The 24,783-nt window shown below is 42.4% G+C and overlaps 1 protein-coding gene and 1 pseudogene across 1 annotated transcript in view; both read left to right on the plus strand.

Moving 5' to 3' along the window:
- Positions 1–24,783, plus strand: part of Il1rl2 (interleukin 1 receptor like 2) — a 40,106-nt gene that overhangs the window by 14,566 nt on the left and 757 nt on the right. Inside the window, exons 5-10 of the mRNA XM_028775423.1 lie at positions 526–688; positions 2,847–2,918; positions 9,178–9,307; positions 9,994–10,130; positions 16,295–16,438; positions 23,251–23,412. Coding sequence (XP_028631256.1) covers positions 526–688; positions 2,847–2,918; positions 9,178–9,307; positions 9,994–10,130; positions 16,295–16,438; positions 23,251–23,412 — 808 coding nt within the window. The remainder of the gene's footprint in view (positions 1–525; positions 689–2,846; positions 2,919–9,177; positions 9,308–9,993; positions 10,131–16,294; positions 16,439–23,250; positions 23,413–24,783) is intronic.
- LOC114627524 lies at positions 11,668–13,999 on the plus strand (annotated as a pseudogene).

A 24,783-nucleotide genomic window follows, 5' to 3' on the forward strand; every position in this document is an offset into this window, starting at 1 on the left:
ATCTATCTATCTATCTATCTATCTATCTATCTATCTATCTATCTATCATGTATACCTATCTATCTATCCATCCATCTACCTATCATGTATATCTATCTGTCTGTCTATCACCTATCTCTGTCTATCTGTCATCCTGTCTATCATCTCTGTTTGTCTGTCTATTTATCTATATTATACTTTGTCTCCTGGTTAGATGGTTAATATCTAAGATTTAGTTCGTAAGGAACTATGTAGGTATTGGGCAGTGGTTCTCAATCTTCCTCAGGCTATGACCCTTTAAGACAGTTCCTCATGTGGCGATGACCCCCAACCACAAAATTATTTTGCTGCTCCTCTATCACTATAATTTTGCTACTGTTATACATCACAGGTAATGTAAATATCTGATATGTGACCACAAAGGGGCTGCTACCCACAGGTTGAGAAACGGTGATATAGACATGTTTCCCACAGTTCATAGGGCAATGCTAACAGAGCGACTAGAATTCGCCAGCCCTCATTTCCTTCTTGTGTGTGTGCCTTTAGGGTTGTGAAGAGATTAAAGCAGGGAAGAAGTACAGCCTTTTAAGAACAAAGCTTCTTGTGAACAACATTGCTGCAGAGGACGGTGGGAGCTATGCGTGCTCAGCCAGACTGACACACTTGGGGAGACACTTCACGGTTAGAAACTACATTGCTGTGAACACCAGTGAGTTGTTTCAAATATGGTTGCTTGGTTCTCAGCTCTATGGGAGCCAGGTGGCTCCCTGTTTCAGGCTTTGGAAATTGGATCTTGATTGTGTGGAAGGGTAGCAGGGCCCCCAGCCATGTTGCTGATAGATCAGGGGACAGAGAGTGAGGTCAATGGGCATAAACAGCTTACTTCTCTCTCCTTTAAAAACAGAATATTCAAAACTCTTAGCAGGAAAACAGTGAAAGAGATCATGTAAAAGGGGAAATTCCTGGGTGCCTAGCAAAGTGTCAGCATCCAAGAGAAGGTAGATAGTGCTAACACTACCTTCACTTCCCATCATCTCTGCTGGTCGAATGTTGTGCTGGGTCTTTCCAGGGTCGGTCCTGCTGCAGCTTCAGAATCTTTGGAGTTCAGAGTCTCCGGAGAGGGTTCTTAGATAACCTACTGTTTGTACTGTGTCAGGCCAGTCCTTGTGAGAGCAGCCATGTCACTGCCCTGTCACCAGCACCCACTGTCTTTGAACGCAGCATGATAATCTGCACACTGTAAGGCAATGTCTTAGAGGAGGCCAAAAAGCCTCAAATACTTAGCTCGAGCAAGATGCTTGTACTGTCGGGAAGGAGCAGCTTCTCAATAATCACAGAGCTCATTAGAAACATAATCAGGGCCAGAACTGTGGCCTTTGGTGCCCAGGCAAATATTTTTCCTTCTTTCCTACACAATGAATGAAGAGTTCATCTGTCTTATTTGATGGTTCTTCTGTGTGGGCCGTCATGTTTGTTTCTGTGCCTAAGGAAATACAACTTTCCTTTTCTTTCAGATTGATTTTTATTTTATATGTGTCAGTGTTTGCCTGCATATATGCCTGTGTATCACTTGCATGCCTTGTGACCAAGGAAGCCAGAAGAGGGTATCAGATACCCCAGAAGGGTTGTGAGCCACCTTGTGGGTGCTGGGGACTGAACCCAGGGTCGATCAGTAAGTGGATTAACTTTACCATTTTACTATCTCTCCAGCCACAAGATAGCTTTTTTTTTTCTTTAATGGAGTTACACCCTTGGGCAGCAGGAAGCCACTATGGGGGCAGATAGCCCAAGGGATAGTACATCAATTGATAGAATGGTTAAGGTGTTTACAGACAGAAGACAGGAAGCTGTGGAGGCCTCAGAACAAGAGGAACCATGTTGTGTCTGAGGGATGGAAGACAGACAGGTTGGACTGGGTTGGTGAGATCATGGCAGGTAATGAGGTTAGAGACTCAGCCAGGAGTGAGGGATGGGCGGAGTTTGAAATCCAAACTGGGCTGTGTGGCTTTTACTCTCAGAACACTAGCAAGAAGCCAGTGGGTTTAATGGCATGAGAGCAGCTTGGTGTGCTTTTAATGTCTGGAGCAGCTGGCTGTCCCCCAGAGGGAACATCAGGACGATAGTTAGGGGGAAGGTTCAGAGTGACAGGTGAGAGACATCATGCAGGCACATGGATGGTGGGAGATGCAGATACTGTCAAAGCATCTCCTGAGGGAAAGCAGATGCCTTTTACAGTTACTTCAGTAGAAGGGAAGAAGGGATCATGGGTTCTAGGCCTTTGGGCTTTCGTCTGCTGGGTGGGAAGTGACATCAGTCAATGAAACAAGACAGCTCAAGGGAAGATAGGTGTTGGAGAGATTTGGTCTTCAGCACGTTGAGGATGAGGCTTGCAAAAGAAGTAGAATAGTCTACAATCTCACGTGGTCTGGAACTCAGAGTGAGTTCTGGAGTTAAGACTGTCTTTTAGAAGGTAATTCAAGGTATGAGCAGATAAGATGTTCTAAAGGAGTAGAGAACAGAAAAAAGATGGTTCAGAAGTGAAGGCAGAGGGGCAGACTGTGAGGTGTTAGAAGGCTAAGTGTGTTAGGCTGGGTGGTGAAGTTCAGTAGGATGATGACAGAGTTGTCGAGTGGAATGATATCCTGGTTTGACGTGTGTGATCTAGGAGGTGGTGATCATTGGCTACCTGGCTCTACTCAGAGCTTTGCAGAGAGCAGTGATATGTTGGTCATCCTGATGTCACACTTTTGACTTTTCTTGACCAAAGTTTTTGAAGATCTTCTCTTCACGCCATTACATTAGGTTTTTTGGGAGTGTCTGATTTTTGTGGTTTTAATGCAGTTCTTGTGGGTGTGATCTCTTGTCAGGGGAAGTTGGGTCTGGAGCCATGATTCCTAACATCACCTACCCAAAAAACAACTCCGTTGAAGTTCAACTTGGTAAGTCAAACTGCTGAAGCCGTCCGGTTACCATGGGTAAAGCTCGCTGCACCTACTTATCCCAATGGATGCATTAAAGGATCAAGGTGGAGACAACCTCTCTACACGTCTAATTTCCAACTCTAGGTGTGCCTGAGCTCACCAGGAGAGTCTCACTGACTTCTGGGAGTACAAAGGCAATGAAAACAGACATGATTACTGAAGTGGTTAACTCCAGCTACAAAATCATCTAGATCAGGAATTCTGGATTGCATTATCTCATACTGGAAAACACATCCAAGGAGTAAGGAAAATAACTATATTACAGCCTTCATTTACACAGTTAAAGATCAAAAACTCAATGCTTCAGAAGAGAGACTCACAAGTTTTTGATGTAGAGATAGCTCCAATAAATAAACATAGTGAGAGCATTTTCTGGAAAAAGGGCAATTAAATCAAGTCTCTATTAAAAGGAAACTCCTCAGATTCAGTCAATATTATAATTCAGTTAAGATTTTATCAATAGATTGCTTTTTCAAAAGAGACATGTAAAAGTGCATGATCCAAAAGTTTAAAAAGAACAACACTAGGAAGGTATGAGTTGTAAAAATTATCAAACAAATCAGTCTGGGTGTTTCAACCTAATAATAACCTTTGAAGACCCAAAAGAATAAATAACAAATTGAGTCACTTTATTCTAACTAAAACTGCCAATGCTTTTCAAAACACTTTGGTGTTGTCGTTGATACTGGTGATTGAATCGATGGCCTCACACACACTGGACAAGCAATCTACCACTGGTTTTTATCCTGAGACTTTTTACTTCTTCGTTTTGAGACTAAATTGAACTCATTTCTTATTCCAGGCAGGCCTTAAATTTCTCATTTTCCTGCCTTAGCTTCCCAAGTCATTGCTCTACCAGTCCTAGAAAAATAGCATTTTTACACCATCATGTATCAAATACATATAGGTCTTAGAAATACATGATAATACAACATTGTAGTGGGTGATATTTAAATCTCCAACCCAAATATGATCGGTCAATGAAAACACAACTCAGTAATTATGAATATATTCTGTAAGCCTAGATTGGGTGGATACCCCTATACTACTCTGTTCCCCAGCTGTGAGACCCTTATACTTGAGGATTTTCCAGACCCTGTGACTGTCCTTCTAACTCCTGCTTCCCAGTTGTCCTCTCCTTTGTCATCTTCCTCCTCCATTGTCTTCCTCCAGTCCTTCCCTCTGCTCTCTTCCAACAACCTTTATTTCTCCACCTCCCCTTCTTCTGCCCAATCACTGGCTCCAGCCTTTATTTTACAAATTAAGATGGGCAGAAGGTTCACTAGAATTCACCTGTGTAATGACTCACACCTCCTTTGCAACCCTTCACAGGAAAGGGGAATTAGTATCAAAATACAAGGCTGGGGCTATCCACAACACAACATGACAGAACAATTGTTTCCATGTAATAGGAAACCTTGATATGCTGAAGCTTTGACAAATTTAGTAGGCAAGTGAAAACCCAAAAGACTGGAGATGCCACCTGAGGAAGGGACATTGTACAGACTCCAGTCACACTGTAGCGTCTGGTTACCTATAACTAAATTCAAAACAATAAAAAACTCACTCATTAGATACATGAAATAGTCCATTTGTTACTTAGCTTTGCCTAATAACTGTGATGAAACACCGTAACTGAAAAGCAAGTTGGGGAGGGAGGGGTTTATTTGGCTTACACTTCTATATTACTGCTCATTATCAATAGAAGTCAGCATAGAAACTCAAACAGGGCAGGAACCTGGAGTCAAGAGCGGATGCAGAGGCCATGGAGAGGTGCTGTTGACTGCCTTGCTTTTCATGGCCTGCTCAGCCTGCTTTCTTATAGAACCCAAGATCACCAGCCCTAGGGTGGCACCACCAACCATAGGCTGGGCCCTCCCCATCAATCCCTAATTAAGAAAATGCCTTATAGCTGGATGTCATAAAGGCAGTTTCTCAATTAAGGTTCTGTCCTTTGAGATAACTGTAGCTTGTTTGACGTTGACCCCAAACCAGCCAGTACAGCATGATTTAGTTACTCCATGGTATAAACACATAAACACATAGAAGCATCATAATGTACTGTTTAAAAATATACCATTCCTATTTATTTTAATTAGAATTTTAAAAATTTAAAAGAAAGAAAAACTAAACAACCACATTTTTTTAATTATTAGCTTCGTTGGTTAGAAGTTAAGTCATAGAGTCTTTTCACAAAATACTGACAGCAAGACAATGTCAACCAAATGTCGTGGCATGTGACCAGTGCTGCCCCCAAAAGACCTTTGAGTTTTTAAATACCATTATAATTAAGTGCAGAAATAATCAAAACCCTTCCATCTATTTCTGAACAGCAAATAAGTAACAAGGATGAAAATGGAAACAATGTATTTGTTGCTTCTGCTAATAGTGGTAGTAAGAAGAACAAGGCCTTCTCTTTCTAAACAGCACCTAAGTAACAAAGATGAAAGCAGAAACAATGTATTTACTGCTCCTGCTAATAGTAGTTGTAAGAACAAGGTCTCAGAGCTGGTTCAGGAGGAAAGCTTGTGGCTATGGTGGGAAGGATGTCAACCTCCAAGAATCCAACCACCAAATAACAGACTTAGAAACATGAATGTCTTCAAAACAGACAGTGTTAAGGAGGCACAAATTTTCTTGAAAGGCCTAGGTTGGATTGTTTTAGACTAGCTCTGAAGTCCCTAACAACACACGGGTGTATTGATTCCTTGCCATATGGACACCCAGAGACTTCACAGACACCTACAAATACTAGCTATTAATAATTTAATCAACTTTGTTTCCCATGTTTGTTTTTTGAAATTTATAGCCAATATGTTTAGACAATTAAAAAACTTGCAGGGGCTATGGCAGTGGTTCGTAACCTGTGGGTTGTGACTCCATTGGGGTCACATATCAGATATTTACATTATGGTTCATAAGAATAGGAAAAGTCAAAATTATGAAGTAGCAATAAAAATAAAAAGTAAGCTTATGGTTGGGGTTCACTGCAACGTGAGGTACTCTATTAATGATGGGTCTTTGCGTTGGGAAGGTTGGGAACCACTGGGTTAGAGAGATAGCTCCTCAGGCAAAATACAGTCATCATGCAGTTCAGAGTTTGATTTCTAGAAGCCATGTAAAAAAGCAGGGTGTGATGGCACATGCCTGTAGGAAAGGCACAAACATGTACATCCCTGGGGCTTACTGGTCGACCAGCCTAGCTTATTACCCAATAAGTTCCAGACTAATGAGAAACTTTGACAAAAAAACAAAAATAAAAACAAACAAAAAAACAAAAAACAAAAAACAAAAAACAAAAGCTAACCAACCAAACAAACAAAAAAATGTGTTGTTTCTGAGACATGACACCAGAGGTTCATATCTGGCCTTCACATGCAATACACACACACACACAGACACACACACACACACACACAACTTACTGAAACATGCCTATACCCAAACGTATGTACACATACACACAAATGCACATGAGAGAGGCAGGAATAGTGGAGTTTTTAAGAAAGAGGATAAACATAATCATGTTGAAGGATCTTTTTATCTATGTAACTATTCTAAGAAAATTATCTAAAATGCCACAATAACTAGTATTTTTTATAAGATTATTCTGGTGAAATGCCAGTTTTATACATTTGAATTCCTAGTATAATATCTTGATATTAACATGTTTTGTAAATGACCCTGTTAGGCTGTTTCCTTGGGGACACAGGTACTATAGAGGATTACATGTTGGCAAATGTTTGTCCTGTTGGGCACTCCTCTTCATCACCCATCTCCAAGGCACCAAGAACACTTTTTCCAAGAATATTGGTATAACCAATATATATATATATATATATATATATATATATATCCAGGAATATTGATATCAAGACAAATATTAAGGCAAAAGTTTTATTATGGGCCAGTAGAGGTGTAAAAATGAAACTTCATTTTTAAATATGTAAATACTTAATAAAAGTTGTACCCACAGAGGAACAGTGTTCAAGTATTGACCTTTTTCTAGATCTCTCAGTGGATTTAAAAAAAAAATCAAATTACTGTGTTCTCTTCCATAGCATTCTAAGAGTTTTTTGGCTTTATAAGAATCAATGATTTTTAAATGATTAAGAACTAGATTGGAAGACTAATGATTTCAAGATGTATTAGGAGGCTGAAAAATTTATACAGTCTATATAATAATTGAAGAGAAAGATCAGAGGTAGATTCACACACACCAGCCTTTTGAATTTCGATAAAGACTACAGAGAAGTAGATAAATTATAATCTTGAAAAGGAAGGAGAAAGTTACACGTAGCCCAGGTTGGCCTTGAACTCCTGATCTTGCCTCCATCTCCCTGAGTGTTATGATTATAGATGTGTGCTACTATACTAGACTGGGAAATTGAAATTGTTTACATAAATAGTACTTGCCTATAGATGTGATACAGAATAAAATGAAACTTGACCTGTCCATCATACAATATAAAAATAATTCTGGTCAGATTGTAGACCTGAATATGGGATTCAGAACAATTCATCTCTAGGAAAACAACTTCATGACTTTGAAGTAATAAAGAATATTTTAAAAATTGGGACCTATAAAACCCTAGTTGTAAATGAAACACATTTAAGTAAGATGACGTTAAAAATAAATTTCTGATTATCGAAAGACAATACTAAAAGTATAAAAAACTTTGGATCAGAATAAAATGCTTATAATAATTGGTCAAAACATCTCTATATTTATAAGGAAAACAGAACATAATAGAGGAGGAAAAATGAGCCATGTTCAAACATATGGCCAATAAAATATATGGTGGCTGTTTGCTCATATGCAGTGTAGAGAAATATAAATTAAATTAAGGGCTTGAACATCTATAATAGAATGGTCTGGGCATTACTACTATTGAGTATATAAAGCAACATTACACAGTGCTAGTGGGAGTACAGGCTGACACAGCCCTTGAGGAGACCGTCCATCACCATCTGGGGAAGTTAACTATTGTATGTAGCCAACACAATGCTGGAGAAGTTATATGTACCTATCATGTATATGGATCATAAGCATGTATACACACACACACACACACACACCACACACACACACTATATATATATATATATATATATATATATATATATATATATATATATACATAAATGTATAGTGTTCATGTGGGCCTCAGGAAACATACACAAGAAAATTCCAAGAAGACTCTCAATCAAATATCAAATGTGAGACATACACACAACATAATGACTAGGCCTCAATTTTAGAAGAAATAAAGAGCTGTAGTATATGAAACAGCAAAGACGGGCTCCAAAGGTAACTGTTAAATAACAGAAGCCAGAATCTGGAGATAAATATGCAATCGGTGCAAAATAAAAGAAGGAAAGGGAGTGTGGGAAACTCCAGAATCCTCAAAATATACTGTTTTCTTTATGGAGGAAGTAATATGGATACTTTATTATAACCCACAGATATTTAGCTATATTCCATAGTTTTAATTAAACATGTTATACATTAGAATAAATTGTAAAATACCACATAGAAAAAAAGAACTCCTCTTGAAATATGAAGTGGGCCTCATTAGATTGAATGATATAGCTTTATTATATATCATATAATATATATGTGCGTGGACATAGGGTAAGGGATAGAGAAAAATGGAGGCAGTAGTCCCATCTGTTAATGTGAGAGTATCACTGGATTTGAGAGTAAGAAAGCAGAGCTTATGTCCCATGACTCCCTCCAAAGCATGTGTCACCAAGTAGAAGTCACTCTGCCAGTCTGAACCTGAGTTTCTCATCTAACACAGAAGATCTACCTTTCAGTCTTCTGCTTTGCTCAATTATTTCAAAGATATGCACCACAGACCTAGGGAGAAATGAGCAGGAAGCGCTCAGTAGACTGTGAGGTACTTCACTGCTGTCCTTGGGTGTTGATGAAGTACTCTTTACATTTCCTGCTGTGGGAGACCCTCCTCAGAGGTGTGGCTGTTGGGCAGTGTGTGCAGGTCCCTTCTCAGCACAAAAGTTTCTCCTTGCTCCTCCTGGCTTTTATGCAGAAGAAGAATTAGCCACATTGCTATCAACCTGGGGGATGCTCCTGGCAATTAAGATATGGCAGGCTCAAAAGCAAGGTGTATTTGTTCACTAGATGTTGACAAGTCTGACAACTTGAGAAATCTGTAGCATTTCTAGTCAGTGTTTGTAAACTTGATTGCTCCAGGCTCCACCTTCATCGTGGACTGCAATATAACAGACATGAAGGAGAATACAAATCTGAGGTGCTGGAGAGTCAACAACACCCTGGTGGATGACTACTACAAGGACTCCAAACGCATCCAGGAAGGAATCGAGTAGGTATAATAGTTAATCCACCCATATGAATATGCCGGTACCACTGCTTTTGATGGACAGTTCCGTTCAAGTTTGCAATTCTGCTCTTGTCTTTTAATGATGAGTAGCCAGGGATCTGGTTAGGGCAAATGCAAGATGTTTATGTTTTCTGATGAATCAATGTCAGTGCAACAGGAACTGTAGCTTAGAGAAACAGTATGTGCATGTTAGCTGCCGCTCAAATCCGGCCTGTCCCATCCAATGAAGTTGTGAGCTGCTGGCCTTTAGTGTGGAGTTAGCAATGTGAAGATCACTGCAGGTTTTCTTGTGGGAGATTGTGCACAGTCAATGGTACTCAAGCACAACTTATGGTGCTGAGACTATATGTGACAAATGAAATCAGGAGTAGTGCTCAGGGTGAGCTTGCTGGGTGGATACATTGGGATATAATCCGGGGAACAGAAGATGCCCGTTAGAGCTACACACGGGGCCGCAGTTAGCAGAACCATACTTTCTCATGACTGTCCAGGAGAAATGCAAATTTACACCTACAGAACCTCTATACATTGAATCACTCTCAAATGTATTCTTAGAGTAAAATAATGGCCAAGAGAGTTCTCTAGGGAAACAAACAAACAAATGAAAACAAACATATTATTTGTAGGAGATAAGCTCATGTGTTAATGGCTGACTCTTTCTTCCCCAGAACCAATGTTTCTTTGAGGAATCACATTCTGTACACAGTGAACATAACATTCTTAGAAGTAAAAATGGAAGACTATGGCCGTCCTTTCACGTGCCATGCTGGAGTGTCCGCAGCCTACATCATTCTGAAACGCCCAGGTAATGTCCCCTGTCTCACATGCTGCTCCCAGGTAATGCCTAGTATGTCACATGCTGTTCAGAGCATTGAAAACCATGGCCAGGGAAGGCTTACTAATGAGAAGTTATGTCATACGTTCAGTAGGAGATGACAGGGGGAAGCAAATAGAGAACCTGGGCACACCATTTCATTAAAGATAGAATATCTGATATTCAAGATAGAGAACTCAGGCACATGGTTTCATTAAAAGACAGTGCTGTGTCTGATAGCTGTCTTGGGATAAAGCTGTCATTTTATCAAAGTGCATTTTGGGCTGAGTCATCTTCATAGACATTGAGAGTTTTTTTTGGACTGAAATTCCAAAAGAGTGTGCATGATTTCTCCCTCACTTTCATGACTTTGGGCTAGGCTCATTCTGTCTCTAGTTACACCAGTCTAAGTAGACATACAGTACTGCTTCCTTGTCTCGATCTCTTGGGGCCCCTTGTGGCTGGGTTGGGTGGGAGGGGCATTTAGGTCATCTGTATCCACTATCTGCTTGTCCTGGCTTTTCAAGGTATTTTTTCCTTAGGTATTCACTGACAAATGCTCCTTAACGTCCATGTCCTCACCCCTGGCAACCTTCTTTTTTCTGTAGCTTCAGGTATCATCCCAAGGTAGACATAAACACATTCTCATATCCAACGGTGTTCTCTCTTCCTTCATTGCAACTTCATGGCCTAACCCTCTCTCTACTAGTCTACAGATTCAACAATAAAGATGCAGAATATATTTAACCTCCAAAACTTTGTTTTCTTACCTTTGCTAAATAGACCCTCATATTTCCCACATACTGTAGGATCAGAGTCTGATGTCATCTTGATCCTTTTATTTCTTTATCTCGTGGCAATGGCTGACTAATGTCTGGTCTTCCTCAGGCTGCCCCACCTGCTCATTCTACTATCTGGATAGACAGTGGGGTGCTTCCAACCCAGGGTTTAAACATTAACATTTCTGTGTTTAAGTCCTGGCTTCAGCACCAGGGGGCTGTGTGATTGATTGATCGCCCAGTATCTGAGTTCTCTTATTTGTAATTTAAGACTCATGGTGGTATCTTCTACACTATTGTTGGGAAAACATTTTGAGAACAAATTGGAATTTTCTTTTTTATTGTCAAATATAATATACACACAAAAATGCACATAATGGTTATATTGCCAACACTGAGCTAGAAAGGACTCCATGCCCTTCTTCAATGAAGTATTTCTTTGACCTGTATACCTCCCACTTGCAAGAAAGTCATTTTTTCCTCTTTGTGATATTTGTTGATTTCCCTAAAAATGGTTTATTTTTGCCTGCTTAGGGGCTTTACACTAAGAGCATTAGATGGCATTATTTCTTCTATGACTTGATTTTTGTCTGCGGTACTTCCGATATGTTGGTGCATAGATAACAGAGCAAGTTGTTGTTTTTCCATCTGGATCTTACTCTACTCAACAACCAGGTGGCCTTTCACCAGTTGCATGAAAAATATGTGGTTATTTGAATTGTTTCCAGATTGGGACAAGTAATGACACTATGGAAGTTCCCATGTACTCCATGTGGAAGCATTCCTTATGTGCTATTTTTAGTGTAGAATTGCTAAATGAACCACGGTCAGTCATCAGCTTTACTATATGATGCCTTATCCTGCCATGTGGTTCATACTTGCTCCCCTCAAAGCAGTGGGTAAGAGAATCAAGTGAGATAATTCCACAAAGCAAACAACGACATCCAGTGAGGTCTAATATATTGGGTTACTGTACTTGGTACTAGTATGGTTTGAGCCATTATTGTGTGCTATTTGAATGATTGCTTCAGTTTTCCAAATCATGTTCTTGCCTGGAGAACTTTCTATAGTCCAGTTCAAGTTATTTCTCCGAGGATGGGGGAAACCCCATCATCCCTGGCTGGACATTAGGGACACTTATTTCCTCCTGAGGCAGAATAGATACTCTTGGCTTGGCATTTTGTGCCTTTCTTATAGAACGTCACTCACTAGCTTCTCAACCATATCCTTTGTCTGCCCTGCAGAGCACAGTCAGACCAGAGCAAAGAAGCCCCTTCCAAAGGCGCCATATTTTGATGAAATAGCTGACTTTAATCCAATGAGGATATGTTTTCTCAGCCAAGGAACAGAGAAGAACCTGAAGACATTTGGGTTCTTGGCTTCGAACCAAAAAAGGGCCTGATTTAATTAGGTCAGAGAAAGTGATGGAGGGTCAACCCCAAAGAAAAGAGAAAAGCTCACTGTAAGACATGCTTATGGGGAGTTCCACGCTATCTAACATGGCTTCAGTTTCAATCTAACTTAATGTGTAAGTTTGACTGCGTATTCGCTTACTGTTGTGCCTCGTTCTCAAGCCCCCAGAGACCACCAAGGAGTTGACACCAATGCAATCACACAAGGATCTCTTTATTTCAAGATTGAGCTTGGACCACACTGCAGTCTCTGACAACGCAGAGAGGGAGTGGGGAGGGTGAAAGCCTGAGTTCTCAGAGGGACAAGGTTTTATAGGAAATGGCAAGTTAAGTGAGGGGGTTTCAAGCCTGGCACCCATGTGACTGGGGAGCTATTATGGAATTTTGGTGCCCTTTAAAATAATTGGCTAGTGTGGGGAGCCAAACCATAAACTTAACTTCTGCTTTCCTCCTCATTGGTGGTTGTCAGGAAGTGATGTGCCAGGGGCGGACTTGTAACCTGGAAGCACAGGTTTGTTGAGGAATAACCTGGAAACGGTTGCTAGAAACAGGTTTGTTGGGGAATAACTTAGAAACTGGTGCTAGAGAGTTCAACCTTAGGTCAGGTTCACTAAGATGGAGTCTGAACTCAAGATCTGGTCTCTCCTTACCTAGCCCCAAGATGGCCAAGACAGACTCTGTTCAGGCTAACTTCTTGGAAGCACTATGCTTGGAAGGATTTTGAGGCCAAGTCCAGGCTCGGAGGGGCTAACATTACCAATTAACAAGTTGACACTTTAATAGGGCTGTCAGTAGTGCACCAGAGGAAAAGAGCATTTAAAAAAAAATTACATATAGGCAGGTTGATTGGGAAGCTGCTCTCAGGTAGGCAGGTTTATTTGCCCCATGGACTGAGGCCAAGGAGGTCATCACAGGAAGAGAGAGGTGGGAGATGTGCACTCAGAGAGAGAAGGAGAGAGAACAATTTATTTATTTATTTATTTATTTATTTATTTAATGTATATGAGTACACTGTTGTTATCTTCAGACACACCAGAAGAACCCAGTGTTACTGATATTGTAAGAACAAGCCATGACCAAAGTCTTTTTTCTGCTATGGTGTCCCTGATGCTAAGATCCACATCTTTGACTTGGGCCAGAAGGAAGCAAAAGTTGATGAATTCTCACTTTGTGGCTACATGGTGTCAGATGAATTGGAACAACTTTCTTCAGAAGCATTGGAGGCTGCCCGTATTTGTGCCAACATTTACATGGTAAAAAGTTGTGGCAAGGATGGCTTTCATATCCTACTGAGGTTCCACCCTTTTCATGTCATTGGATCAACAAGATGTTGTCCTATGCTGGGACTGACAGGCTCCAGACAGGTCTATGTGGTGCCATTGGGAAGCCCTACGGCACAGTGGCCAGGGATCACATTGGCTAGGTCATCATGTCCATCCACACCAAGCTGCAGGATAAGGAACATGTGACTGAGGCTCTGTGTAGAGCCAAGCTCAAGTTCCCTGGCCACCAGGAGATCTACATCTCAAAGAAGTGGGACTTCACCAAGTTTAATGCAGATGAATTTGAAGACATGGTTTTTGATAAGCGGCTCATTCCTGATGGCTGTGGTATTGAATATATCCTCAATTGTGGTCCTCTGGACAAGTGGAGAGCCTTGCATTCCTGAAGGCTTCCACCATGCTCTCCTATACCCTACCAAATCATGCTCAGTAATAAGTTTCATATCCAGTCAAGAAGAAGGAGGAGGAGGAGGAAGAGCAGGAGGAGGAGGAGAAAAACCAAGTTAACACCTGCCTGACAGTCATGGAGAAGTAGGAGGGACTCTTTGTTCCTTTGTTTGGACCCTACTTAGGAAACTCTTGGTAAACTTATCTTGTTTTCTCTAGGCGTTCACTCCACAGCCCCACACTGTGGCTTTTCGGTGGTTGGTCACATATACCTTGTTCTGTTTGCCTTGAGTGCTTAGTAACCTCACCCTCTTAAGTCTAAACTTCTTGGTTTACTGGTTGGTGGCTTCTTCATTTGACTTCCTCAATTTTTTGTTTCTGAAGATATCTGCAGATTTGATTCCTACTTGGCTCATCTGGAGCAGGATGACTAGAAGGTTGTCTGGACGGGCTGTCTCTTTCTGTGGAAGTTTCCCCCCTCCCCATTCTGTGTCTTTTAATCATCATATCTATCTTCCACTCTCAAGTCTGAAGGCCCCTGATGGTGGTTCCATGAACTCAGATGACAAATCCCATTCCGTTTATGATTTTATTTGTATGCATGTTTTGCCTGAACATACATACATGCACCGTGTGAGTGTTCAGCACCCATGGAAATCAGCACCCATGGGGGCATCAGATCTCTTGGAACTGGAGTTACAGAAAGTTATGACTTGAACCCAGGTCCTTTGGAAGAGCAGCCAGTACTCTGAGCCATCTTTTGAGTCCATACAAATCCGACTCTTAATAAGGGTATACGGTATATCAGTAGTGAGCTTTTCTTTTATTTTCATTTCAACGTCTCTACTCATCTGAGCTGCTTGACTAAAAAGGCAACTACATTGTCATTATCTTTGAGCATGTTCACAGAGCCAAACATGTCCACACTGCTCAGTTCAAGGAACAGTCAGACCACACTGCGGGTGCCAAGGGTTCTTTGAATCTCATTACGCACTGTGGGCTTAGTCATGAAATAGTCATACCGTAGTTTATAGTTCTAAAATTGCTATCATGGACTTAGACTCTCCCAGACTAGATCCTCCCAAAGAGAGACAGTGTTGCTCACAAAACTCTGATAAGAACTGGCAAAAACTAAGTGGAGGATAGACATGGGGGAGACCTCATCTCATAGTTGGAAGGCAGATCACAAAGGTTGTAAAGAGAGGGCAGGGCCAGATTAGGCAACAGCCTACAGATCAGTGTCCACTGGCTGCAGAGGGACTTGCTCAATAGATTGATTTGGGGTGGGGGTGGTACCAAGTGTGTTTTCCGTCTCCATAGTTTATCATGCTGTTATATCTAAAGAAATGCAACAATATGCAGAAGTCTTAGGCCCTCAGATGTTGTATGTGTGGCCTGGGAAGGATTTGAGAGCTTACTTCTTAAAGATGTTATAAACTGAAAACATTTGTCCTGAGAGATTTAAACATTTCTCCCCCACCCTGCTGGACCCACAACCCACCCCCCTTCCAGGGTGAGCAGACAATCTGAATAGGCTGATGAAGGAAGTGGTTGATGAGGTGGGTTCCCTTTTTCTCTTCCCTCATTCCTGGGCACCCCTCCTCCAGCAGCATCCTCTTGGGTTGTGGCAAGGTAGGTTGCTGCTTGGTTCCTCTTCTTGGTTTTCAGGAGCCGTTCTGGAAGCAAGGAGTACTTCCCTTCTGGAGTAACTGATTCTTCCCCAAGCTGTCTGCTCCCCTACCTGTCGTCAGAACTGCTCTGCAGCACACTTGCATAGCCGAGCAGTCATTGAGTACAGTGTCAGGAACTCTCAGACAGACACTGTCCCTGACTTCAGGAGCCCTGGGAAGGACTGGATGCCAACTGTCTCTCGGAGCCAGCACAGCCAGTTTCTGGGCAGAGGGCCAATGACTTTTGCCATTTTTACCAGGAGTGACTTCTGCTCAGCTCTGAGGGTCTTGAGAAGCAGTATGGTGGGATTGAAATCCAGATTCTCCAGAGGAACCCATGGGGGACAGTCAGATTGTACTCAATGAATGCACCTGGACCCACATGCTCTCAGACATGCAGCCAGAGTCCTGTTGTTCCTGCATCAATACCTAGGGCTTCCTGGCTTTCAAAGAGACCTTTGTTTCTAACCTTCACAGACAAATAAAACTGCGGACTCCCATATGTACAAGGAAACTTAGAACCATGTTCAAGCAGTACCCTCATGTTTTCCACTTGGCTTTGAGCTCTGTAAGTGAGGAGGTAAAACTAACCTTTAGTCACTGACTTTTCCATGTCATTTGTAGCTCCAGACTTCCGGGCTTACCTCATAGGAGGGATTATGGCTTTCCTACTTCTGGTGGTGTCTGTTCTGTACATCTACAAAACCTTTAAGATTGACATCGTGCTTTGGTACAGAAGTGCCTTCCATACTGCCCAGGCTCCAGACGGTAAGTGTGTGTGGTGGTCTTTGGGAGGAAAGTCTCAAAATTGCTGTCTACCCACCAGAGTAACCTCTTTAAATGTTCTTCTCGTAATGTTATATGAGGGTAATCCTGTCTCCTGGCTAGAGAATTTAAGTGAACAATGTCTCAGCAGAACTTCACATGCTTCAGAGAAATGATTTGTCTGTGATTATCAGCCTCCTTTGCCAATAAGCTGGAATGCAGGCAGTGCCTAGAAAATATCCACTAGGCAGTGGCCATGGGCCATCCTGCTCTAGGAGGCAGTGGGCAACCTGCACTAAGAGGCAGTGGGCCAACCTACACTAGGAGGCAGTGGGCCAACCTACACTAGGAGGCAGTGGGCCATCCTGCTTTAGGAGGCAGTGGGCCAACCTGCTCTAGGAGGCAGTGGGCTAACCTGTTCTAGAAGGCGGTGGGCCAACCTGCACTAGGAGGCAGTGGGCATCCTCCTCCTTGATGCACAAGTATGAGAGAGGATCCTATCTTCTGTGTCTGTGAAGTAAAATGATGTCTGCTGGAGCAGGCTACGCTGATGTGCACAGCCCCTCCCCTTAAAGCTCTGTGGATTGTACAGCTATGCTCTCCTTTCCACAAACCCTGCACTTGGTACCTGAGGTAATTTACACCTCTAGCTTCCAAAAGAGGCCTGCCTGGATTGACTCCGACGAGCTCTCTTCTGGGTGGCTGGGTGAGATTTAAAAAAAAAGGTATTTTCTCCTTTCTCTCAGCTACAGAAGGAGGGAAGAGAGGGAGAGGAAGGGAGGGAGAGAGGGAGGAAATGAGGCACATGGGGGACAAAGGCAAAGGAAGAAACCTGCTTCTCTCAGTGTTCAGCAGGAGCCTGAGACATAAGCCCTTCATCACTGCTCTGAAGAGCCTTCACTGGTCTCTCTTTCCTGTCACTATTTTTTGGACTCAGAAATGTCTCCATGTGTTCCAGAAGCAGCATTTCTCTCCATTCAGGTTGTAACACACGTAATTTAAAAAAAAAAAAAAAAAGAAAAAAGAAAGAAAGAAAAAGAAAAGTTTCAGAGTGAAAGTGATCTAGTAAGGCCCTAGGGAAAACAGAAGAAAACAAACAAACAAACGAACATTCAATCTGCATTGATATGCCTTATTTGCCTATAAAAACAAATAAAAAGACAAAAGAAATCTTCACAGCTGGCATGCACTGGGACGAGTAAATGAACATCTTTTTAGGCCAAATATTTTTCTTGAACAGGAGCAAGAGAAGGGAGGAACTCAGAGTCTAAGTACATTCGGCAGATCCAAAGAAAAGAAAAGAAAAAAGCCACACATTTTTAGCAGCAGTCTGTGCACAAAAGTCACCACGCAGATTACTGTGTACATGTTGTTGATAAAACACAGATGCTGTGATTCAAACTGTATTTAGCCAAATGTCAGAATTCAAAAATTGGTAACCCAGAGGCTGGGGTGTAGCCCAGTGTCGATGGCTGAATGAAAAGAAAGAAATAAAAAGAAAAGAACATGACTGCTCCGTGGTGTGGTGGAGGAGAAAGTTTATTACAGATAAAAGGGGAGCTAGTGGGAGGAGGGGCAGGGACACCAGGGGGAATCCGAAGCCTTGTGAGGAGAAGGGAGAGCAGCTGCTGACAAAGAAGGCAGCCTGGACTAAGAGTAAACAAAGGGACCAGGTTACCAAGAGGGTTGGAATATGTACGGCAGCTGGAGGAATGTCAGTTTATCCTCTTGGAGAGTTCAGGAGGGGGCAGGGTATGCCAGTCTAGTCGGGAGAATCCTGTAACAGGTAGGGTCTGAAGGATGCAGGGAGAACCTGGGGGCCAGCATCTGCTTTGATATGTTAAATAGACACCTCAGCTCTTTATTCTGGGGTTTGAGACTTAACAGTGGTGAAGTGTAGCCATGGCCCTCACCTGATCAGGCCAATATAATCTAAGATGCTTGCCTGTCTCCCTGTTTGTCCCTGTGTGAGGAGATGACACTACTCATTTGTTCTGGAGTAGATAGGAGTGGCCTGCCTTCTTTTTCCATTGAGTCAGAGAGCGTGACATTCTCTCATGTGGTGTTTCTGGAAGCTCCGGCCCCTCTGGCCCCTTGGCGTTCGCGCGCGCCTCTGACTCACTGTAACTCCCAGAAGTGTGACTACTGCCTTGCCTTAGTTACGGTGTGCACATAGTACGATAAAGCTGCCAGGCAGAGAGATTGAGTTTGTCAGCAAGAGACGGAAGGAGGAATGACTCACCCCTGCAGAACAGGGGAACCCAACAGATGACACATCAGGACCCTCTCCCCCCAGATCAGCACAGCCAGGGGTGCTGGCTTTGGAGATTGGAGCTGACAACCAGTCAGGGAGCCTGATGATTGTCTTCACTGTTATTTTTTAATTCTGGAAAGTATGTGCTTCAATTTTCCCACCTTTCTACTCAAACGTCCCTGTGCTGAGAACTTTGAATAATGTCTCTAAAATTAGCTAGTGATAAGCTTCTGAGGTTGATCATGAATCCTGCTGAGAGCCTGAACTCTCTTGAAAGACTATTCTAGAACATATACAGTATAGTGACTATGGATGTAGAAGAGAGAGATGATGTCCTTCTTGGCGAAGTTCACTCTAACCTGGTTGGTCAAGCTTTGCCACACATAGGTAAAGATAATTGACCCATGAGTTACAATATGACAGCCATTCACAAGCCTGGTTGAAGTTGCGGAGTTTCAAATTTCTATGCCTGCCCCCAGGTGATGTCAGAACTGGCCTGTTAGGTGTGCCCCAGTATCTGCAGGACTTGAAAGAATGGTCAGCAACAGGTTGGTTGAGAACCACATGCACTGCTGTCTATATTCCATCCAGACTTATGTGCAGTGTGCACGTGGACTACACCGGTTAGAACTAACCCAGCAGGTGTGCCAGGCCACAAAGGGTAAGAGAACAAACTAAGCAAAGCTCTGAGTTGGTAAGAGGTCTTGGTCTCTAAAGGTAAATTTGCTTTCGCAACTAAAGCCAAGTCAGTCAATTCTGGCTTTCCCCACATATGTTTCTGTGGTTTGTGAAATAACATAGATCATTCTGGGGCTCATTTCCACAGACAGTTTCCTGTGGAGAGTCCCCGTTTATGGTAGTGCTGTAATGTAAGGAATCTGGTGGCCTTTAGCACTTCCAGAGTAAACGTTATCCTGTGTGTTACGTGTGTTCCCTTCAATGCTTTCTATGCATGCTAGGGTGGACAGACACACCAGTCTTCAGACAGACACGTCAGTCCTTAGGCAACTTGGCAAAGGACTTTACAGAAAGTACTTTTTAAATTCAAGTTTCATCTATCAACTGCTTGATTTGCTCTGAAATGTCAACATCAAGAGAGAAGGGAACTGAAGAAGCATTAGGCAGTTTCTCACAAATATCAGGCAATAAACGTGATCAAGTTTGGGCTTTACAGACAGCAATAGAGGCGGGAACCGATGCTTTTAGTTGAAGGGATGGTTAGATAGCCTCAGAAAATTAAAAAAATCTTGGCCAGGCCGGAAATAAATTGCCACTCCCGCTTTTGAGAGACGTGGATATTGGGAGCAGCAATCAGCACATCTGAGTTTCCTCAGAACAGCCACTAGAAATTCTAGAAATTCTGGGAGTCAACCAATTCATCATCTGTGCTGCTGGTTGCTGTTTCCTTTGCTACTATTCCTTTAACAACGGTTGGGAAATGAGTTACCTCAGAACTTCACAGTGTACAGCAGCCTTTCATTATGAGTGTGTGTGTGTGTGTGTGTGTGTGTCTGTTCCATTATACAGGACATCAGAAAACGATTCAACTCTATAGGAATGGACTTACACAGCAGGGTTTTGTGGGGATCTGGAATGTTTCTGAAAAGACATGATTAACCACAAGCATTCTTGGAGCTCATAGGTAGAGGCATGAAGAAAGTCTGTCCTGGTTTTGTTTTTTGATTCAAAATCAAGTTTGACCACACCAGGAGAAATGAGCAACTTCGGTTTAGAAAATTCTGTACACCTTTGAGAAATAGTGCAGCCCTGTTGATCTCAACTTCCAAGAATCTTAGATTCATGTGTACATCTCACAGTTTATCAGAAAGTGCCTGTGCTATTGTCTGAGCCAGTCCTTCAAATATCAGAGGACTTGGGATTAACAGCAGTGACTGCATTTCCAAAGGACCCTGGTTTGATTCCCAGAACCCCCACTGCAGGGGATAGTTGTCTATATTTTCCTGGGGTCTGATGCCCTATTCTGCCTTCCTTGGGGGAAACCTCCACACATATGAAATAAAATACTAATAATTTTTTAAAATTGGAGGGCTGTATCAAAAAAGGCAAATGTAGATTACAAATGTGTCTTTGATAATTATGACTTCCCAGTGCATGTGGAGATCAAGTCCTTAAATGATATCTTTGCTCCAGATCTTAGTCTGAGGGTTGGTGGCTCAGCTAGCCCAGTGGCCAAGCATACTCATCAGCCTGGGTTTTGGCCTCCAGCACAAAAAGAAAACAAACTGAAAATAAAGGACATACACTTTGGGGGCTTGTTTTGTTTTGAGTTTTCAGAACGCGTGGGACTTTGTGCTATAAGATCTCTCTCCGTCCATATTGAAAGTTGGAGAGCAAGGGGAACATGCCTCCTCAGCTGCCTTGTTTTGAAAGAGGACTGGGATTCTGTCAAAAAGGAAAACATTTGGCAAATGTAGTTTCTTTTGTTTTCTATGGAAAGGAGACTGAGAAACTAGGAGAGGAGAGATGCCAGTGGCGGCAGCTGTGCTTGGGGCTGGGGAGGGATAGCATTGGGTGCTATCTTAGGAACTGTACTTCCCAAGAAGGATGCTCCCTGCTGTAAATGTGGCGCCAAGCAGCCAAGGCTTTCTGAGGGTGTAAGTTTAAACACGTCACAATCTTTACATGGCAAGGCTCAATTCCTTCTTAAACAGTCAAGAAATAAGAGCTTATGAGATCTCCACCTCTCTGTCTCTTGATTTTTTTCTTTTACTCTCAAAAAAATCAGCAGCAACAACAACTAAAAAAACAGCAACAACAAAAATTTTTTGAACTTTGGAAAGCATCTATTTAACATTAAACTTTATACCGAAAAAGTCATTGGGTTTAGTTGTTTCCAAATACAAATTGCTTCCCCGTTAGTACATACCTATGAGCCCTAAGCTGAATGCTTGGGACACAGTCCCTCCTCCTCCCATACCATGGATCTTATTGTCAAGCTCTGTTAAGATTTGTGGTCAGTACTGATGGAGTTATCCCCAGGTCAAACTTAGCTCCACAGCACCTTCCTTGCCTGACAGTGGGCGGGGAGGCAGGAACATCGGTGCTGGCTTCTCTCTCACATGTATGCTGGCTTCTCTCTCACATGTATGCCAGCTTCTCTCTCACATGTATGCCAGCTTCTCTCTCACATGTATGCCAGCTTCTCTCTCACAAGTAGTCTGGCTTCTCTCTCACATGTATGCTGGCTTCTCTCTCACATGTATGCCAGCTTCTCTCTCACAAGTAGTCTGGCTTCTCTCTCACATGTATGCTGGCTTCTCTCTCACATGTATGCCAGCTTCTCTCTCACATGTATGCCAGCTTCTCTCTCACAAGTAGTCTGGCTTCTCTCTCACATGTATGCCAGCTTCTCTCTCACAAGTAGTCTGGCTTCTCTCTCACGTGTATGCTGGCTTTTCTCTCACATATAGTCTGGCTTCTGGATTCTTTCTCACATGCATTCTGGCTTCTGGCTTCTCTCTTACATGTATTCTGGCTTCTCTCTCACATGTAGTCTGGCTTCTCTCTCACATGTATGCTGGCTTTTCTCTCACATATAGTCTGGCTTCTGGATTCTCTCTCACATGCATTCTGGCTTCTGGCTTCTCTCTTACATGTATTCTGACTTCTCTCTCACATGTATGCTGGCTTCTCTCTCACATGTAGTCTGGCTTCTAGATTCTCTCGCACATGCGTTCTGGCTTCTGGCTTCTCTCTCACATGTATTCTGGCTTCTAGATTCTCTTGCACATGTGTTCTGGCTTCTGGCTTCTCTCTCACATGTATTCTGGCTTCTCTCTCACATGTGTGCTGGCTTCTCTCTCACATGGGCAGTAACCTCTACTCTTAGATCCTCACCTTTTTTTTTCCTGATCTCTCCTCACTGTTTCTCACCCAGGAGCTGTTACACACTCTCTATGAATACTGTTTATCAAATACTCCAGATGATGAGAAATCTTTTTGTGTTCCTTTGGTTGTTGTCATCTTAATGCTACCTATCATTTTATTGCATGTATGTGAGTGGTGTGCACAGTATGATGGTGTGTCTTATTCATCTTTGCCCTGGTACACACAGTAATGGCTCTCATTCCTGGTTGTCTGGGAAACACTTGTCATTGATGGACACATTGACCACATGTGCTGGATTTCTCAATGATACAGGACAGATTAGGAGTCATTAAAATGATGAATTTTCTGGTATGCCAGATTTGGACTGACTCAATTGGTTTTGCTTGGTGTAGTTAGTGCAGGACTCAATTGCCCACATCTGCAATTAGTGAGAGGTGGTGGGAAACTTAAGATGCAATAGGAATTGCAGAAACGGTACCACCTGTTCTGTCTAAATTTTATTCCCCTGTGCTGAGTGAAGATGAGTCACATCTCTCACAATTCAGCCATGAGAATGTAGTATGATAGCATAGAATGCCCTGTCAGCCAGCAGGGCACGTGGAGATCATTGGACCCAGGCTGCAGTGTATTACAGCAGTGACCCAGGGTTCACAGTATCTACTGGAGGGATCTGGTAGAGTCATTTCTTGAGCTTGTCTCTTTTCCTTTTCAGACGAGAAGCTATATGATGCCTATGTCTTATACCCCAAGTACCAGAGAGAAAGGCAGGGCCATGATGTGGACACACTGGTATTGAAAATCTTGCCCGAGGTGCTGGAGAAACAGTGTGGATATAAGTTATTTATATTTGGCAGGGATGAATTCCCTGGACAAGGTATGTTTTAACTGAACCTTTTTATAACACATGGAAAAGCTAACCAGAAAACAAAAAAAAGAGGGCCGGGCCTGTAATCCCAGCACTGGGGATGCTGAACCAGGATGGATACAGGACAAGTTAGGGTTGTACGTACAGACCCTATTGAGATACAAACAGAGGACAACAACAAAACCCGAAAACCTCTCCCCTCCTCTCCTCTCCCCTCTTCCTCTCCTCTCCACCCCCAGTGACTTACTTCCTCTATTCAGGGTCTATATCCTGAAGTTTCCATTATCCCCGAACAGCACCACCAGCTGGGGACCAGTATTCACAGAGCCCACAGGAGACATTTCATATTCAAACTATGGGTCCTCTGTCTAAATAAGCTGGATAGTTGTTTTACTTCTGTTTACTAGGCATGTGGTTTAGGGTTATTCATGAACAGCAGCATTTGCATGGGTGAGACAGGAATGGATGTTTTCCTGGCTTAGGAGACCTGTAAATGCTATCGCAGGGCTGTCTTACACAAACCCCCTCCTCCTGCTCTTTGCTCTCATCTTGGAAGGCCCACAGCAAAGTAATTGGATACTAAAATAAGCACCCCTTTCTTCTCACTAGAAAAAGCAATTTTTAATACTGTTTAAAGGATATGTATTGGCTATCTCCAAATACTAGGCAGTTTATATAGTAGAAATACAATAAATAAATAAATAAATAAATAAACCAACTGAAAAGAAACTGTCCTTAGAAATGGCACCCCCTCCTCTTACCCCTCACTGGAGGCAATGATAGTCAGCTAGAACATGTAAAGTCAATACTGATAGGCCCTTCCTTTCTCTTCCCATGAAACCATTACGGTGTGCTATTTGGCTTCAAAATACAGATGCTAACCTTGAGCATTTAACTATTAAGAACAAGAAGAGAGGTTCTTTGTTCTTTAAAAATAGATTTTAAAATATGCTTATTCTGTAGCTTATCGGAGACTCAACTGCCCTAGGAATATAGTGTAATGAGAGAGGCTCTGGGAAAGAGACAACGATAAATAACAGAACACAGGGTAACCGCCAATGAAACAAACAAGAGGTGACTGATTGTTGTGTTTTATAAAAAGATAAGGGAAAGAAGGAATATGGTTGGTGAATGTGTAGTCAGGTGTGAGGGAAGGGGGTGATACTGAGGGACCAGCCACATGATGCTATATATAGCATAGAATAGAGAATAGAGTTTATTCAGGGCATGGGAAGGGGAGCTGGGAGGGTAGTAGAGACAGAGAAAGGCAGAGAGAGAGGGGGGGAGAGAGAGAGAGAGAGAGAGAGAGAGAGCAAGCTCAGAGGAGTAGAGGCCAGCCATGAGCACCTGGAGAGGGGGGAGGGGAATGAGGAGAGATGA

This window comes from Grammomys surdaster, unplaced genomic scaffold (assembly GCF_004785775.1).
Source record: "Grammomys surdaster isolate TR1022 unplaced genomic scaffold, NIH_TR_1.0 255, whole genome shotgun sequence".
NCBI lineage: Eukaryota > Metazoa > Chordata > Mammalia > Rodentia > Muridae > Grammomys > Grammomys surdaster.